Below are 17,963 nucleotides of genomic sequence, written 5' to 3'. Positions count from 1 at the left end.
CATGACAAAATAAGGCATTTCAATTTAGTGGCATCCATGCAGAAAAAAAAATCAAAGATATTAAATTGAGATATAGATTACATATCTGCTGCTCTTGGTTGGTCAGGTGGATGACACATCTGTTCTCCAGCCAACAGGCTGTGGGTTTGAATTCTACTCTGAGTATGGATTTTTGTATTTGTCTGGTGGGAAATGTACTTCATAACCTGGTGTGAGACTGCCATCCTTTTTATTGAAAGGCTGGAAAAAGTTCCATGTTTGCTTTCTAGATAAGGGTTTCCAGACCATAAATAAATAAATACAAAAAATATATGTGTATATTATATATAGGGATGCACGGAATATTTGGTTTTGCTTCAGTATTCTGTTGCTTTGGCGTGTTTTTTAGATACAGCGATATCTCAATTAACGCGCCTAATACATTCTTCAAAACAGATACATTAATCAAAAATGCACTAATTGAATATAATAACCTATGGTAAAAAAGTGTAATTCATTCCTCAAATTTCTTTTTTGATCCTTAATTTTTTTTATAAAAGAATTAGGATACTCAGGGCCTAGTTAAAGGGTTCGCATATTGCCAGCAGTAATTTCATTTGACTTTGCGACTTTATAACCAGGCTGAGATTTCTCTGATTTTTCCAATTTTGGTGAAATTTCATTCTGCAATTTGGCCAAAATTTTTAAATTTTTATAAATCTTGAATGAGTTTTTTTTTTTTTTTCCAATATTTGTTTATAAAGTTAATTCGGTATGCTTCAGCACATATCTATATATACAGGTAACCCTCGTATAACGCGGATGTTGTACGAGATATGTTAGGTTCCATAGAAATGCCACGTTGTATAAATTGCGTTATGCGAGACTCAGATCACATACAAAAAGTAGGGTTAGGTTCCGAAATCTTTTTTTTTTTTTTAATTATATAAAACAATGACATACCCAATAAAAATATATTTTTATTTAATTCTTGTAATTCATGCAAGTTAAGAAAACATATAAACTATGAAACAAATATATAGTATAAAATTACAAATTGTACGTAAACATCATTGCACATAATAAAGTGCATATTTTAATTGTCATCACTGTCTTCAAAACGAACATTTTCTAGATGTTACAAGTAATCAGAATTTCTTTATTTAAGAGTGGCCGGAAGTCGTCGTCACTTGGAAATCATTTGTATAATTCTCATTCATACTTCAGCTGGTTTAGTTATCAAGAAGTCAGTAATAAGACCTTGCTTACCACTATGCTGCCATTTTTTATTAAGTTCATAATACGGAGCTAAACAAATATCCAATTGTCTCGTGAATTTTCCGGAGCCTTCCATTAAACGATCTTTATCCTATAAAATAGCTTCATAACTTTCTTGCCAAGTCCAATCCTTCTGCTAATTTCTTTAAACTGAATTTTTTAACGGATTCATCACAATCAGAATCTTCGACAGAACTTTCCCCAACATTTGATTTGACGTCATCTATTAATTGTACCAGTTCCTCCTAATTTAAATTCATTTCCTCATCAATTTATTCACTAATTTCATTTTCAACCATATCGCAAAAGCCCTTTAAGTGGCTATTACTATAGAAATAATTTTTTCACATAAAAAAAGCTTTACATATTGTATATAACTTACCAGATAATAAAGTGCTCAGCTTGAGATTAACACACTTGTGATTTTTAATGCGTTTTCCTGTCAGAAAACGAAGACGACTTTCAACAATAATTAACACTTTATACGGCAAACAGTTGACATACATGCATGCTAAAGAGTATTTCCCCTAAAATTCGCTACTTATAACTACATGCGCGATATGGGCAGAGAAATTTAACAAAGAAATTTGATTTTTAACTCACGTGGTGAAAAATATATGAAAAGATGAAGGATTACTGCAATTTGTAGACCGTGTTATATCGAAACCTCGTTGTATAAGTACTACATTATACGAGGGTTACGTGTGTGTGTGTGTGTGTGTGTGTGTGTGTGTGTGTGTGTGTGTGTGTGTGTGTGTGTGTGTGTGTGTGTGTCTGTGTGTGTGTGTGTGTGTGTGTGTGTGTGTGTGTGTAGATTGATTTACTCGGTTGTTATGCATTTTTATAAAAAGATTGAATGACTAGAATCGAGAGAAATGAAAACAAAGTTTATTAGTATTACACAACTAGTTTCAGCTTGTACCAGTCTTCATCAGGTGCACATTAAAAAAGAAGAAATAACCAGTAAAAAAACATGGAGGAAATAACTGTAAATAGCACGGGAAATGAGTGTATATATATTTCAAATTTGACACGTTGCAGTTTGTGCATTCAAAATTGTTCCTCATTGGCTTCATTGTTGGGCATATGCATCTTGTGAATGCCAGTATTTGACCACAGCACAATGACAGTCTGAAAGGTTGTAACTCAGGTTGTTGTTGAGATGTAGGGGGTTGAGAATGATTTCCTTTGATTCTATTATCTTCCTTTCTAATTCATCGTGGCAACGGAAAATGTTATTAGACTTGACTTGTCCCATGGGACTGTATGGGTAGGGTTTTCTTCAACTAGTTGAAACTAGTTGTATAGTACTAATAAACTTTGTTTTCATTTCTCTCAGTTCTAGTTATTCAATCTTTTTATAAAAATGTATAACAACCAAATAAATCAATCTTCATACATCTTTGGTCCTTATGACGACACTTCTCATAATAATATAAGGGATTTCCAGAAAACAGGATAGGCCTGAAAACATCAACAGGTTACTGTTTCTCAAGCGCTGTAAATTCCATGCCGTGTTTCCTAACTATATCTCCATTAAAGAAAACATTAAAATGGAATGAGCTAAAAGGATTTATCATAGAGCAAAGTTAGATCTTCTCGCCTAGAGGATATTTGACACAAAATGCACTCTCGCTTTTTTATTTAGCAAAAAAAACACATTATCTCAGGAAATTGAACAGTCTCTAGGTAGTGACAGTTGGAAACTTATGGGAGTGAGAAGTGAATCTCAAACTGTGTGAATTCAAAATGACAATAAATTGAAACTTATTAAAAAATTCAAAGCTCTTAAAAAAACACAAAGTAATTTGACTTCTTTGAAACCACACCTCCATCCTGACAAAGTTGTGATTAACAAATCAACTTATAATCTTTCCGATGCAGAGAAAAGTATCCTCAGTAAAGGCCTAAATTTTGATTTATCTCCTAGATCTATTCCAAAAGAATTATTACTTACTAAGATAGAAAAAGCTAGCTCCTTTCTTCCTACCCAAGAGGCAAACCTACTTCGCATTGAATCCATTTACATCATCAATAACGCCAAACCCCCTACAGACAATATCTCTTCATCGAAACAACAGGCTCTTAAGAAGTTACTAAACAACAAAAATACAATTATTCTTCCCGCAGATAAAGGCAATGCCACAGTTGTTCTTAGCATTGATGAATATCAAAATAAGATGATGGAACTGTTACGGAGTGACACTCACTCGATCCTCGAAAGAGATCCCACTCGTGAAATCCACAACCGGACCAATAATTTACTGAAAACTACCTCTGAACTACCTAGAAACATTCGCCTTTCTCTTCATTCGCTTCATCTGCTTATTCCACGATTATATGGACTACCTAAAATTCACAAGGTAGATACTCCTCTTCGACCTATCTTAGAAGGAATTGACTCTCCGACCTTTACATCCTTCCCAAATATCTGGCAAAATCTATTAAATGTTTTTCCAGTAATTATTGTTCTTTATTAAAAACTCCGTGGATTTCGTATCATGTATAAAAGATATCATTATTAAGGAAATGAAATCATGGCAAGCTTTGACATAGTCTCCTTATTCACCAATGTTCCTATAGACGAAGTTCTTGTTCTACTCAAGGATAAATTATCTAAAAAGATCATGGTCTTACTCCTTGCATCAACTCAGGATACTTCAAATTTCAGGATACCATCTGTAAACAGAATCATGGTCTTGCAATGGGTAATCCGTTGTCTCCTGTACTTGCTAACATCTATCTAGAAGTTAAAGCCATCTCTTCCTATCCTTTAAAACCAAGAATTTGGATAAGATATATTAACGACATTTTCCTGATTTGGAGCCATGACCATGAATCTCTCCTGAACTTCCTTGAACATCTAAATAGTCAACACTAAAACATAAAATTTATGGCTGAGTTTGAAGCTAATGGTTCTGTTCCCTTTTTGGACGTCAAACTGACCCGTTCCTCAGAAAAACTTAAAATCTCGACTTACAGAAAACCTACCCACACTAACAGATATCTTCATGGCCATTTCCATCATTATCCTCACCAGAAGTTTGGAATCATTTCTACTCTAGGACATCGTGCTTGCTCTCTTCTTGATGATGAGATAGAACTTAATAAAGAACTCGATTTTCTCAGGTCTACTTTTCAGCTAAATGATTATTCTCAAATAACTACTGATAAAATCCTATTTAATCCTCCCTGTCACCATAATGAAGAGACCAATAGTGTAAAAGGTAATATTTCTATTCCATACATAAGCTCCGTGTCATCCAAATTAGCCAAAGTTCTTAGGAAATATAACATACCTAAAATCCGCTCCCTAGTGAGCCATCCGAAAGCTAGACATCATAATCTTAAATATCCTGGTGTTTACCAGATCTGGTGCAACTGTGACATACCTTACTTTGGCCAAACAGAGAAGTCAATCGAGTTACGCATTGAGGAGCACAAGAGAGACGTCACTTACAAGAGAACGCGAGCCAGTGCTTTGTCTAGTCGTGTTCTATTCTCAGCCATTTCTAATGAAGAAAACCCTAGCCATACAGTCCTATGGGACAAGTCTAATAACATTCTCTGTTGCCATGATGAATTAGAAAGGAAGATAATAGAATCAAAGGAAATCATTCTCAACACCCTACATCTCAACAACAACCTGAGTTACAACCTTCCAGACTGTCATTGTGCTGTGGTCAAATACTGGCGTTCATGAGATGCTATACGCATGCATAAGCCCAACAATGAAGCCAACGAGGGAACAGTTTTGAATGCGCAGACTTCAACGTTGAAATATATATATACACTAATTTTCTGTTATTTACAGTTATTTCCTCCATGTTTTTTACTGGTTATTTCTTCTTTTTTAATGTGCACCTGACAAAGGCTGAAACTAGTTGTGTAGTACTAATAAACACTTTGTTTTCATTTCTCTCAGTTCTAGTCATTCAATCTTGTTATAAATATATATATATATATGGATGCACCTATAAAAATTAATAAAAAAATATTTTTAGCCCACCCACAGTAAAGGTTGTAAACCTACAGTGCTAATATACTATAAGTTTACAACCTTTACTGTGGGTGGGCTAAAAATATTTTGAATATTTTTACTTATTCATTTAAACAAATGAATAACCTAGTGAGTGGTTTTTATCAGATTAATTCAGAAGGGATTATAAAAAGAGTAGAAGGCAAGAACCAGAAGCCATCCCTGGAAGTTATGTAAGAATGTGGTAAAGAGGGATGTGAGGAGTAATTAATTTACATTGAGAAATGTGGTTGAATGGAACACATTACTGGAACATGTAGTTAAGGCAGGGAGTGCTAAGGATTTTAAGATGCAGTATGATAAATATGTTATCAGTTGAATGAACCTCCCATGATGAGTCTGCTGTCTCCATTGAAGTTGTGATGATAATTTGTTCACTATTTAAATTTCGATATTTAGGTTTGGAAACAATATGTGCTTTAAACTTTCTGTAAACCTACATACATATATAATTAGTTATAGAGATTGTAATTTTAATCCATATTGTTTATATTTACTTGGGCCATTGGTGTTTAATCTATAGATTAATGACATTAGGAAAGTCTAACATGTACATTTACAAATCGGCAAACAATTGTACATGTAATGTACAATTGTTTGCCAATGATGCGAAGATAGGCCAAGCAATCAGGGATGCTACTGATATCCAGCACTTACAAAATGATTTGAATAGGTTGGAAATTTGGATAAACGAAAATGGCTATCAGTTTAATGTTAATGAGTGTAAAGTTATGCACTTTGGTGAGATGACATTTCTAACAGCATCTTATATTAGCAGGATTATATTACAAGAAACTGATGTGGCTAGGGATCTTGGTGCAATGGTGGTTAGGAATTTGAAGTTCAGAGGTCACATACCAAAAGTTTCAAATACAACTTAGAGGATAATTGCAAAGTTGAAGCGAACCTTGACATGTTAGGATAAGAAAGTCATTTTGCCTCTATAAGGCCCTGATAAGACTGCACTTGGATTATTGTGGACAAATTTGGTCTTCTGGGTTCCAAGGAGATAAAAGAAGCCTAAAGAGTGCAAAGAAGGGTTACAAAGATTATATTGGGATTATGGGATTTAGATTATGAGGTCAGATTGTGGGTATGTAGATTATAGATTGGTTAACAGGAGAAAGAGGGATGATATGATAGAGGTCTATTAATTTCTGAATGGGTATTATAGGATATCATCTGTTGAAATTTTTCTCTATATGGTAGGTGGGGAGAGAACACAGGGGCATCCATGGAAATTAAGTTTGTTCGCAGTCGAGAAAGAGGCTTGAGCTAGGTTTTCTCTTACAGAGCAGTGAATGAGTGGAATTGTTTGCCTTTAGGGATAGTGAGTGCATCTAGTGTGAATGAATTTAAGGGAAGACATAACAGCTGGTTTGGGTGATTTATCACCTCTCTTATTGAGTCCTTGACTCCCTGGAGGTCTCAGATAATAATATAATAATAATAATTTTAGAAGGGAAAAAAAATTATGTTTCCTTATTCCTCAGGATGCAAAAGTTGCTGATGTGAAAAATATCGATCATATGACTACTGTTGATAAGGATGACAGAAAGAATCTGAAATTAACAGGTAATTATGCACTTATGCATTCTTTTTTTATATACTAAATCTTTAAGACAAACCTTTATAGAAATTCAGAAAATTCATGTTTTAAAATTCATTTGTAATTATTAATAACATATACATGTGAATCTCACACATGAGCAGTTGCATAACCTGTAGCACATGAGTGCTGGGCAGTAATTGAAAATAAGGAAAACACATTTTGTATAAGTTACAAGTTTGTAGTCCTTGGTGATCTGTTTGGAGAAACTGGTTTGATAGTTTTATAGTTGAATGAATGAATGTTAGACAGCTGTTTCTCACGTTTTCATTGACTTAAAATTGGAGGGGGAAAGAAGAATGCTAATTCACATAAACGGTGCCCATGATGATAAAAGAAAAAAAAAAAAAGTGAATCACTCTTTCTTAACTATATAATGTCTGTGTGGACATATCTGTAGTTATATATTATTCCCTGATGTTGCAGTTTTGGTTGTTTGCGATTACAGCCAACGCAACTAAGGATATAATGAGGTCAGTTAAACTGTTAATCATGTGTTCTTCTAGTTGTTTTACCTATTTTGCATGGTGAATTCCCAAGTTTATGGGAGGAAGACCCTGATAATGATGGTGATTATGCTGTTTACCCTTTGCAAATATAAGAAATTGTAATTAAAGTTTTATTATTATTATTATTATTATTATTATATCATCATATTGTAGGTTTTAGATGAATATCATCACCTAGTGTGAAACTAGACTACTGCCCCTGCATAAAAGAGGCTTGAAGTGGCTTGGAAAAAAGTTCCATGTTTGGTCTCTAGAGCAGGATTTCCAGATTACATACTTTACTAATACTAATGTACTACAAATAGTACATTAGTTTAGAATCCTTTTTTTTTGCTGGGATTGAAAAAATTTACAGAAGCATTGTCAATTTATTCCTTAAAATTGAAGCTTATGTAGAAGATATATAATTGTCATTGTCAAAATGAAACACCCCAAGTTTTTCCTTAGTTTCTAGAAGAGTTGGAAGTTACATGGAACAAAGTCCATCTGTGGTAATTATTTTCATCATATATTATTAAGGCATGAATGTGGAGTCTCCTACAGAATGGATTATATTATAAATAAAAAATGGCTATGCATTTGCAAGTTCTCAGTTATCTCCATTATGGTTTATGATGATCTTACTCAGTGAAGCACACACTTAACTAGTGTTCTTTATATGTCCCAAAATAAAGACTTATTCATCTTAAAACTGCAAAGCTGTTGTTCAGAGTGACTGTCTCAAACAGTTTTGATAGCTTTCCTTTTGCTATGGTCACTGTAGTTTCTAACTAGAAGTTTTTTGAGGAAGTACTTTGTAATAGCATGGGTTTGTATTGGAGATTTGGAAAGAAGCAGAGAAAAGTCAGCTACTGGAACACACTCAAGCTCAACATCTAGAAGAAGAAGAAGAACTAACCCATTGTCAGGAGAACTAAAGATAGCAGCCATCAATATAATAAGTTAATGTAAAGGAAATTGAAATTGCAGAAGAATTGGAAAAGTACCATGTGGACATAATTGGCGTTACTGAAACAAGACAAAAGCAGGTGGGATCTTACTTAATAATTAAGTATAAGATGTTATATTGATATAATAATGATCAAGGAAAGGAAGGAATAATGATAGCATTCAACACCAAACATGAAGATAAACTTCTTGATTGGAAGGCAGTTTCAAGCAGAGTTATACTGGCAAACTTCAAAATGGAGAAATGAACAATGAAACTTATTTGTACCTATGGTTGCACACAAAGTTTCCCTAAGGAAGAATTGAAGGAATTTTGGAATCACTAGAGCAGACAGATGACATAAAGAAAATGAAAGAAGTAGTACTTGTTGGAGATCTGAACAACAGAGTAAGAAGTGAATCCCACTAGGTATATAGAAATGTTTTCAGAAAATTCAGAGAAAAGGACAAGGCTAATAATAATAATAATAATAATAGCAAGTAATTTGATGGATTTCTGATCAGGATATGGACTAGTCATTATTAACACCCTGTTCCAACATAAAGATGTGCACAAGTTCACATGGAGTGAAGACACAATAAATAAGAAAAACCTCATTGACTATTATTGTTGATGATGATTCAGGATACAAAAGTGTTCAGAGGATTTGAAATTGGAGGTGACTAACACTTATTATTAAGTAGGATAAAAATGAATATCATATTGAAAAGAACAGTATGTAAAAAAGTTTTAAAAATAAAGTTGAGCAGCTTTTACAGGTAAACTGTAGACTCAGTTATACAAATATTTTTGAAAAAAGAATGAAACAGTTTGAAAACAAGAACCAAATCTTGGCGTATCATTGGCAAACTATGAAGAAAACATTGATTGATTCAGCTAGAGAGGCATGGTGAAGTTGTCTGCAAGGATAGAAAATGAGAATGTCATGGTGGACACAAGAAGTTAAAAAAACAATCCTGGAAAAGAAGAAAGCATACTGAAAGTTCCTAGCACATAAGTCAGCAGATGTCCTAAAAGAATATAGAGAAAAATGTAAGAGAGCTGCCCTACATGAAAGTAGCTAAAAAAAAAAAAAAGTCATGGGAAGACTTCAGTAAGAATATAGAAGGTAAATATCAGGAAGGTTGCAAAATGTTCTGGAGGCTATTGAAATAAGCTTAAAAATTGAGGGAGGAAAGAGTGTTGTAAAAGGAATCAAAGATGATTAAGGTGAAAACTGAAGATAAGGATATTCTAGATATTTAGAGTAATTACTTTGAAAGACTGTTAAATAAAACAAGCATTGACAGAACCATAGTAGAAAATTTTCAAGAGTAATGCAAGGAGTACATATCAATACTTGAGGTAGAAAAAGCTGTCAAAAACTTGAAATGTGGAAAGGCATCTACAATAGATGATATTCGACAGAAATGCTCAAATGTGGAGACAAAAGTTTTGCAGTGGCTACACTGAATAATTCAGAGGGCCTGGTCAGAAAGTTGAATTCCAGCTCTCATACTTTCTATCTACAAAAAAAAGAGAGAGGCTTAGAAAAATTGTGGAAGAGAAACTGGGAAAAGAACAAGCTGGATTTAGGCCAATTAGCAGTTGTCAGGATCAGATTTTCACTTTACAACAAATAGTTGAGAAATTATGGGAATATAACAGGGTACCTAGGGAAAAGCTTTTCAAAACACTGCAGTTATATGGATTAAATAGAACATAATACAGAGAAATACGTAGTCTATATTTAAGTTGTAATTCAACATTTAAAATGAAAGAGAATATACAGGAAGATGGTTTAATGTAAAATCAGGTGTAAGAGAATGATGCACATTATCTCCACTCTTATTCATTATCTATATGAATCACATTATGAAAAAAAGTGGCATTAATTGGGTATATGACTTATAATATGTGAAGTGGGGAAAAAAAAAACGTTCCCTACACGGAGTCTTGACGAGGAATGGACGTGTATTTTTAATGGATAATGAGCCCAATCCACACACAGGCAGGTACGTGCCAACTGAATGAAAGCAAAGGCATGCAAATGCTGAACAGCACAGCTAGCTTAGTTCTGCTCAGCAGATTACTAACAGCAGTGAAGCCAAGAGCAGTTAGTTTTTCCTTGTGGTTTCATGTAAGATAACTGTGTCCTTTTTATAAAAACTGACATTTATTTTATTCTTCTCAACAAGGGAAACAATGTTGATACTATTCTAGATTAAAAATTGTTAAAGAAGTTATACCACATCTGCCTCTTCCATATTTACACAGCACACATAAAGATAGTGACAAAAAAAAAAAAAAAAAAAAAAAAAGTCTGGGCTCATTTTAATTTTAGATGAAAAGAATTTATGTACAAAATTGAAGCAGAAAAACTCCTTTTATTATGTTGATGTAATAAAAAAAATCACATCTCAGAAATGAAGGATTGAACTATGTATAAACAGAATGTTTTTTTCCCTTAATAAAATAATTTTTTTATACAAATTTAATGATTTTTTAACAAATTTTTAATTGTTTTTGTGAGTTTGATGGTAGAAAATATTTGTATAAGAGGGATGGCCTTCACATGAATAAATTTGACATCAGGTGCCTAGAAATTATTTATTGGAATGAGACCTAATGCAGAGTCAGTGAAAGTAGATCATCTTGAGAGGAACTCTGAGGATATGCATGTAAGAGCAACTAGGATTTGTAGATGTAATAGTGATACAAATGTCAATGAACATGGTTATGAATCTGATGTGTGAATGGATGACACGTTAGGTTCAGGAATGATGGTGGTGGGGGAGAAGTTTTCCCAACTGGGCCCAGCAGACTATAGATTTCAGTGTAAGAAAACTGAGGAGGTAATTTGTTATATCTAAACACCAATGTCAGGATATTAGAAACAAAATGGTGGCTGAGTTTGGTGAATATTTTATGACCTAAAATTGTTGATATTAGAGAAAGAGCCCAGTTAGGATAGAAACACATGAAAGCAGTGATGGTAATAATGTTCTGTGTAACACTGAGTTTGAGGCTATATAATGAAGGCTAACAGGATGAAATTGATGGGTCTCTTAGTAGTGAAATTGGTTATTGATGACTTTCTTCATTATTTTGGAGAGGACAGAGGTGGTGGCAATTGGTCAGTAGTTTGACAGTAGATCTCTGTCTCCCTTTTTCTGGAATAGGCTGGATATGAGATTGCTTTCACATCTTGGGATAAGTATACCAGCTATACATAATAGATTGTAGAGGCGATGCAGGACTGGCGCACAATATTTGAGCAAAAATCGGAGATGCCATCAGGACCAGAAAACTCTAGCATCTGATGTCTTTTTTGTTGTTCTTGAAAAACTACAGGAGGCATCTGTGCTTGGATTCCAGTATGGTAGGAGGTGGTGATTTCCCTTGGTCATATCTGCAGGGGTTCGAGGAAAAGAGTGATGCCAGGAGTTCAGCTTTATTTTGGGTGAAGTAATAGCGGTACCATCAGGATGAGAGAGGTGGAAATGCAGTGAGCAATTGTGCCCAACATCTTTAGCAAGTGACCAGAGGGAATGGTTTCCATTTGGGCCGGAGGCAAATTTTCTGCTGTTGGTCCATATAAAGTCTGATTTAGATCTGCTGATAACTGTTTTGCATTTGTTGCATGCTTTAGTATAGGCAGAGTATGAAGCTGGAGTTCTTGATGCAAGCCACCTGCAGTAAGGTGAATTTTTTCTTTGACTGCCTTGATACATTTTCTGTTGAACCCGGGTTTGTGAAGCAGATGAGGATTTGGGGTAGAATGGGGAAGGAAGGTCTTCATACCAGTGAGGACAATTTCTGTGAACCATTCAGAATAGGTATGTCAGATAAGAAGAAGCAGTAGTCAGACCAGAGGAAGTAAGAGAAGAAATACCTGAGGTCATTCCAATTGGCACTTTTGTAGTGCTAGAGGATGTGAGGTCGGAAGTAGTTTGAGAAAAGGTGTGCTGTGAGAGATGAACCTTGCACAAGGTTGGGATCTGAGATGCCGAGAGAAGAGATGACCTCTGGAAGGAGAACTGGTCAAAAAGATATCCAGAGTATATAGAAAGTATTTTACCTTGGGTATAATAAATGTTAAAAATACCAAGCAATTTTAAACCTGGTTTTACTCCATTTCCCAAGTAAGCAAACAGACAAACAAGTCAAGTTTGCACCTGCAAGTGATGCAAGTCTAGCTGATCCTACAGGTAGTGCATCATACATCCCCTTCTTGGAGATGTGTTTTGGCATTAAGGGTAAATATTAAGATTAGTGATCGGAGCTTATGCCACCTTTACCACGAGTTGCCTTGGTCTTTCACTACCTGTAGGATCAGCTAGACTTGCATCACTTGCAGGTGCAAACTTGACTTGTTTGTCTGTTTGCTTACTTGGGAAATGGAGTAAAACCAGGTTTAAAATTGCTTGGTATTTTTAACAGATATCCAGAGTATTTGGAGAGGGAAGAGGGTTATCTGGAATTAAATAGTAGATAGATGTACAATTTGCATTAGGTCATTACTTATAGCAAATATTTTTGCTTCTCATCCAGCTTACTCATTGGTTTTAGAAAAGGGTAGTCAGGGTTGTTGGATGTTCAAGTTGCCTAGAAAGATAACCTCACTATTCGGATAGGTGGATTGCAGATGGTGAAGTTGTTTGAGTGGTTATCAGTTTCGAGACCAGTAAATGTAACAAATGAGTGTTACTAAATGGGGCAAGAAAACCTTGAGCCAGAGAAGGTCAAAAGCAGGAGATTCTAAATTAGCCATTCTCTGGCTGCAGGTGGTAGTGAATGCCATTTATTTTGGTGTTAATGCCACCAATGTTAGTAAAGTAGATGTAAAACTGAGTTTTTATTGAGGATATTTTGGCTTAGTTTGTATGTTGTGATGTGTTTCTATTAGATGATTAATTTATGAGTGAGAGTTCATTTTTTTTTTTGCTGCATTTCAGTTTATTGTAAGATTCTTCATAAGGTTAATCATGGTTAAATGGGGGACATAAATGGGAACGTAGTGAGAAGGGGTAATCTCTTGGACATTGATATACATACAGAGAGAGACTAGTCCCCATTGACAGTGCCTCCTACATACTGCTACTTGGACTCCCTCTCTAAGCACAACCTGGCAGAGTATGTGGTAGTGCGATTATGCACCAGTTGACTGGAAGTCCCTGACTCATTATTGGTCTCTAAGTATGTTTGGTGCATGACCTTGAAAGGTTATCAGTCCCACAGCATGGAGAAGAGAAGGGACGTGAACAGAAACTGTAATCTGCTCTGGAGACCAGAGGAAGATCTTTTAAGCTCCTCACGTTGTTGACTGGAATCGAACCTAGGACATTCCTTCCCCAGGCATATGGTTTGAAGCGCAAAGCCACTAGGCTAACCACGCGGACATTCTCCAACTTGAAAAGGCTTTAAGACCACATATGGATTGCAATTCTCAGATGACTTTCAGTGACTTTGGGTTCCAAGGAGAATGAGATACAGTTGAAAAGATCCATTAGCAGCAGATAATCAATATGATAATTGACTTATGGAATTGCAAATATGAAGATAGACTGGGAAAATGGGGTCTTCATTTTTAGGAATAGATGGAAGAGATAGAACAGAAATATACATATTAGTAAGAGGATCATACAAGTATAGATAGAGGTGAGATTTTGCAGCTTATAGTAGGTGAAAAGCTAACTAAGGATGTGGTCAGGAAGTATATGAGATTCAGGTTCTTATTCTTCTTGAGTGAGTGTTGCAATAGGCTACCATTAGATTTTGTGCATGCATGCATGTGTGTCTTCAGTTAATGTATTCAAAGGGAGATATGATAGAAATTTAGGCATAAATGACTAAAAAGGGTTCCTCTCTTGATGAGTCCTTGGACTTCCTGGAGGAGCCATTATAATAACAATAGTAATAACTCTATGGGAATCTCCATAAATTCTGAAACATTGTAGTAGACCCTCACTAACTCCTCACTCCAATTTTTAAATTCATTTAATGTAAAGACACGACTGCCTCTGGCATCCTGTTCTACTCATTTACCACTCTACAAGCAAAAATAGTATTGAAAAATTTCTTCTAAGTTATAAAACCCATTTAGTAACACATATTTCTGTCCTCTTTTCAACCCACAGAACTTCAATTTTTTTATCATAGAAAGCATTTCATAGTCTTATTATCATCTTAATCACTTGCTTTCATGTTTGCCCTTTCCACATCTGCAAGAAACTCGAGCAATTATTTTGTTGTTATAACCTCGATGTGAACATTTTATGATAGTTGATATCATTTTTTCATAATGAGGAAGTGGAGTGATGCAAAAAGATCAGCTATACTTATAATTTAAGTAAAGGCTTGTTAAAACAGTAAGAAAATAATGTTTGTGAATTTCATTCCTTCATCTAAAATGAGAGCATTATGAATAAAATATTTTGTGCTGACTTGAAAATGAAAAGATTGTTTCGAAATAGATTTCTAGAATTGATATGTGATATCTTTGAAGTAAATGTTAACTTTTTTTTTTTCTTACTCTAAAATGGTCCATTTCTGAAGTTCATTTTTATATATCTTGTGAACAAACATGAAAATCAATAATATACAACAAAAAGTTTAAAAAAAAATCATCATCAAATTTCCAATATGCACTCTCAAAGGGTGTACAGAATATGATAGTACTACATCAGAAAATTACATTATTACTACCTTCCTAGCTACAATTTTCCTCCAAATCAATCTGTTACCTGTCAAGACTCCAATATTATCAGATCTTATATTTCTATCTTATAAGGCACTTTTTACTGTATCAATCCACGTATATCTTGGTCTTCCCATAGGTCTTTTTCCTAAGAACACTTGTTTTGCTAATCTTTCCTCTCCCATTCTGTTTAGGATACCACCTGAGATTAGCTCTGCTAACACATTACTGGATGCTGACAGTGGCAAGTTCTTTCCTAATATCCTCATTTTTAATATGATATTGCCATTGATGCAATCTGTTCATGCCCCTAATCTTTCTCAGGACTCATATTTGTGGTCTCTAGTCTTTGTGAAGTGTTTTACTTCTGACCAAGCTCTCAGATCTATAAGTTAAAATTGGCTTGAATACTGTCTTGTATACAGCTAATTTAGTGTTCCGACTAATTTCTCTCTTATTGCATATCAGTTTATTCAGTTGACTTCCTACCATACCAGCTTTGTTAATTCTGTTGTCTATTTCCATATTTAATTTCCCATCTTCACTAAAAATCGTGCCTAAGTAGCTAAAATGTTTTACTTGTTCTATAGGTTCTCCATTCACAGTTGATATTTTCAGTGTTTCTGCCTATTTTCATTGTCTTTGTCTTTTTAATGCTGACCTTCATACCATATCTACTGCAACAGTTATTCAATTTTGTCAGGGAATCTTGCTGACTTGTAGTGGATTTATTTAGAAGTATAACATCATCTGCATAAAGCAAAGAGCTGAGATTAATATCTCCAATTTTGATATCAGGTTTAATACCACTTTCCTTCATAATGTGATCCATATAGATAATGAATAACAGAGGGGATAAGGTACATCCTTGTCAGACACCAGATTTAACATTAAACCATCTTCCTATACTTTAAATTTAACTACTGACTTACAACTCAAATAAAGACTAAGTATTGCAAGATATAGTGTCCCATTGACACCATATAACTGTAGCGTTTTGAATAGCTTCTCTCTCTTGGCACCTTGTCATATGCCTTTTTCCAGATCTACAAAACTTAAATATAGATCTTTATTATATTCCCATGATTCTCAACTATTTGTCGTAAAGTGAAAATCTGATCCTGACAGCCTCTATTTGGCCTGAATCCAGCTTGTTCTTCATGAAGCTTCCTTTCCACAATCCTGCTCAACCATTTTTAGAAAATGCCACTTCTTGCTCTTGTATAGGTGGTCTCACGTGAGAGCAAATAATTGCCAGTGTATTTTATCTGCAAAAGCCAGATGAATGCTAAAAATTCCATTATGAAAGCCTAATTACTGTGAAATATCATTTGTATCACTATCATTTGTATTTTAATATATTTTTATTACTTTTTTTTTATTTCTAGTTAAAGTTTTCCTTTATGGATTTGAAGAGGAAGCACTGAAAGAAGCAATAGACCAAGGTAATCAATAAATATTCTGTTATGAATGAAGTTTTTTTTTTTTTTCTGTAAGAATATTTTGAAATAGCTATGTCTTACTAGTTTTTAAAAAATGTCTGTCAATTTCACAGTACAAACATTTCAACGATTGTTCATCTGACTTCATTAATATTAATTAATAGATAATTTGAGTAGATTCCTTATTTTTTCAGAGAAACAGGACATCTAATCCTTAAGAGAAATAATGATGTTAATAAACAGCTTCTATGTTAGTCAGCCTGATTGGCCAAGTGTTTAGCATATCTGCTCTTCAACCAACAGTAGATTTGAATCGTACTGTTATCATGAATGTGTGTGTGTGTGTGATTGGCTTTAGGTGCAAGATGAAATTCATTTATTGGAGGCTTGAAGGGACTTCAAAAAGTTCCATGTTTGGTCAACTAATTTCCACGGTTTTTCATAGTAAATCCTATCGCACAAATTAACTTACAATATATACATTAGATGGCCTGAAAGTTGGGATGAAAGAAGAAGACATTAACATTCAATTTGAATATTTGTAAACAATTCATAATAGAGTATTTATTACTCATCCCAATTCCTTTTTCTTTGTGTATGGCCAGGTAACTTAGTTTATATAAATCTTACCTTATGCTAGCAGTTCCCCCCCCCCCACCTCTAATTTACAGCTGGCTTGGCATTCCTCTGCTGCATCTCTTTAAGGGTAAGTATTTTATGCCAGTGTCTTCACAGGGCTGGTTTCCTGTTTAGGGAGATGAAAAACCAAATTTTTGGGAGAAAAACCCTCCACCATGGCCTTAAGACCAGCTAACTCAGCTGTAATTAAAAAAAAAAAAAAAAATTGATAAAGGTTCCTTTATGGACAGGATTCAAACCCAGTCTTTGCAACTAAAGGGCTTTGTCGAAACTGACTAAGATACAGCGATTCCTGTGCTCTATGCTTTCATAAACAATATTAAAGTATAGTTTCTTAACATGTATTTTATTCTAGTAAAACTAAGATGTTTTTAGTTTTTTTGATAATACACAATTATACTTAAAGCCAAACTAAAAATAGAATAGCACACTAATATTTATTTTAAAACTTACACCTTTTGAATTTATAACATAGTGACAGTAAAATATTTAATAAAAATAAACAATAATATTGATTATTGCTTTGTACCATCCCCTCAATTTGAAGACCATGGTCTTATGCTATGATAAGACAGTAAGTATATCCATAGTCAGTAATATCTCTTAGTGCATGCTTTCTGTTTGGTTTGCTTTGCTGATGGAAAAACCCCAGTTTCTGGAAAGGGAGGAGAAAAAAAACCTTGTCACCTCTATATGAAACCAGTTAGCTCACTTTTGTTTAAAAGCACATATAAATGTTCATGTCCTTAGGCAGGATTCAAATGTAGATGTTTCTATATCAAGCATCATCAACTACTTGCATTGCTATGAAGGTGCAAACTTATTAAGTTTGCACTTTCA

At 34.3% G+C, this 17,963-nt stretch overlaps 1 protein-coding gene across 1 annotated transcript in view; it reads left to right on the top strand.

Annotated features, from left to right (window-relative positions):
• Positions 1-17,963, top strand: part of Gclm (Glutamate-cysteine ligase modifier subunit) — a 78,216-nt gene that overhangs the window by 25,448 nt on the left and 34,805 nt on the right. Inside the window, exons 3-4 of the mRNA XM_090396586.1 lie at positions 6,790-6,871; positions 16,431-16,487. Of these exons, the coding sequence (XP_090252712.1) occupies positions 6,790-6,871; positions 16,431-16,487 (139 nt within the window). The remainder of the gene's footprint in view (positions 1-6,789; positions 6,872-16,430; positions 16,488-17,963) is intronic.

Source organism: Typopeltis vanoorti, chromosome 8 (assembly GCF_054136105.1).
Source record: "Typopeltis vanoorti isolate ZY-2024b chromosome 8, IOZ_Tvanoo_1.0, whole genome shotgun sequence".
In the NCBI taxonomy this organism is placed as follows: domain Eukaryota; kingdom Metazoa; phylum Arthropoda; class Arachnida; order Uropygi; family Thelyphonidae; genus Typopeltis; species Typopeltis vanoorti.
This window is presented reverse-complemented; position numbering and strand designations above follow the sequence as displayed.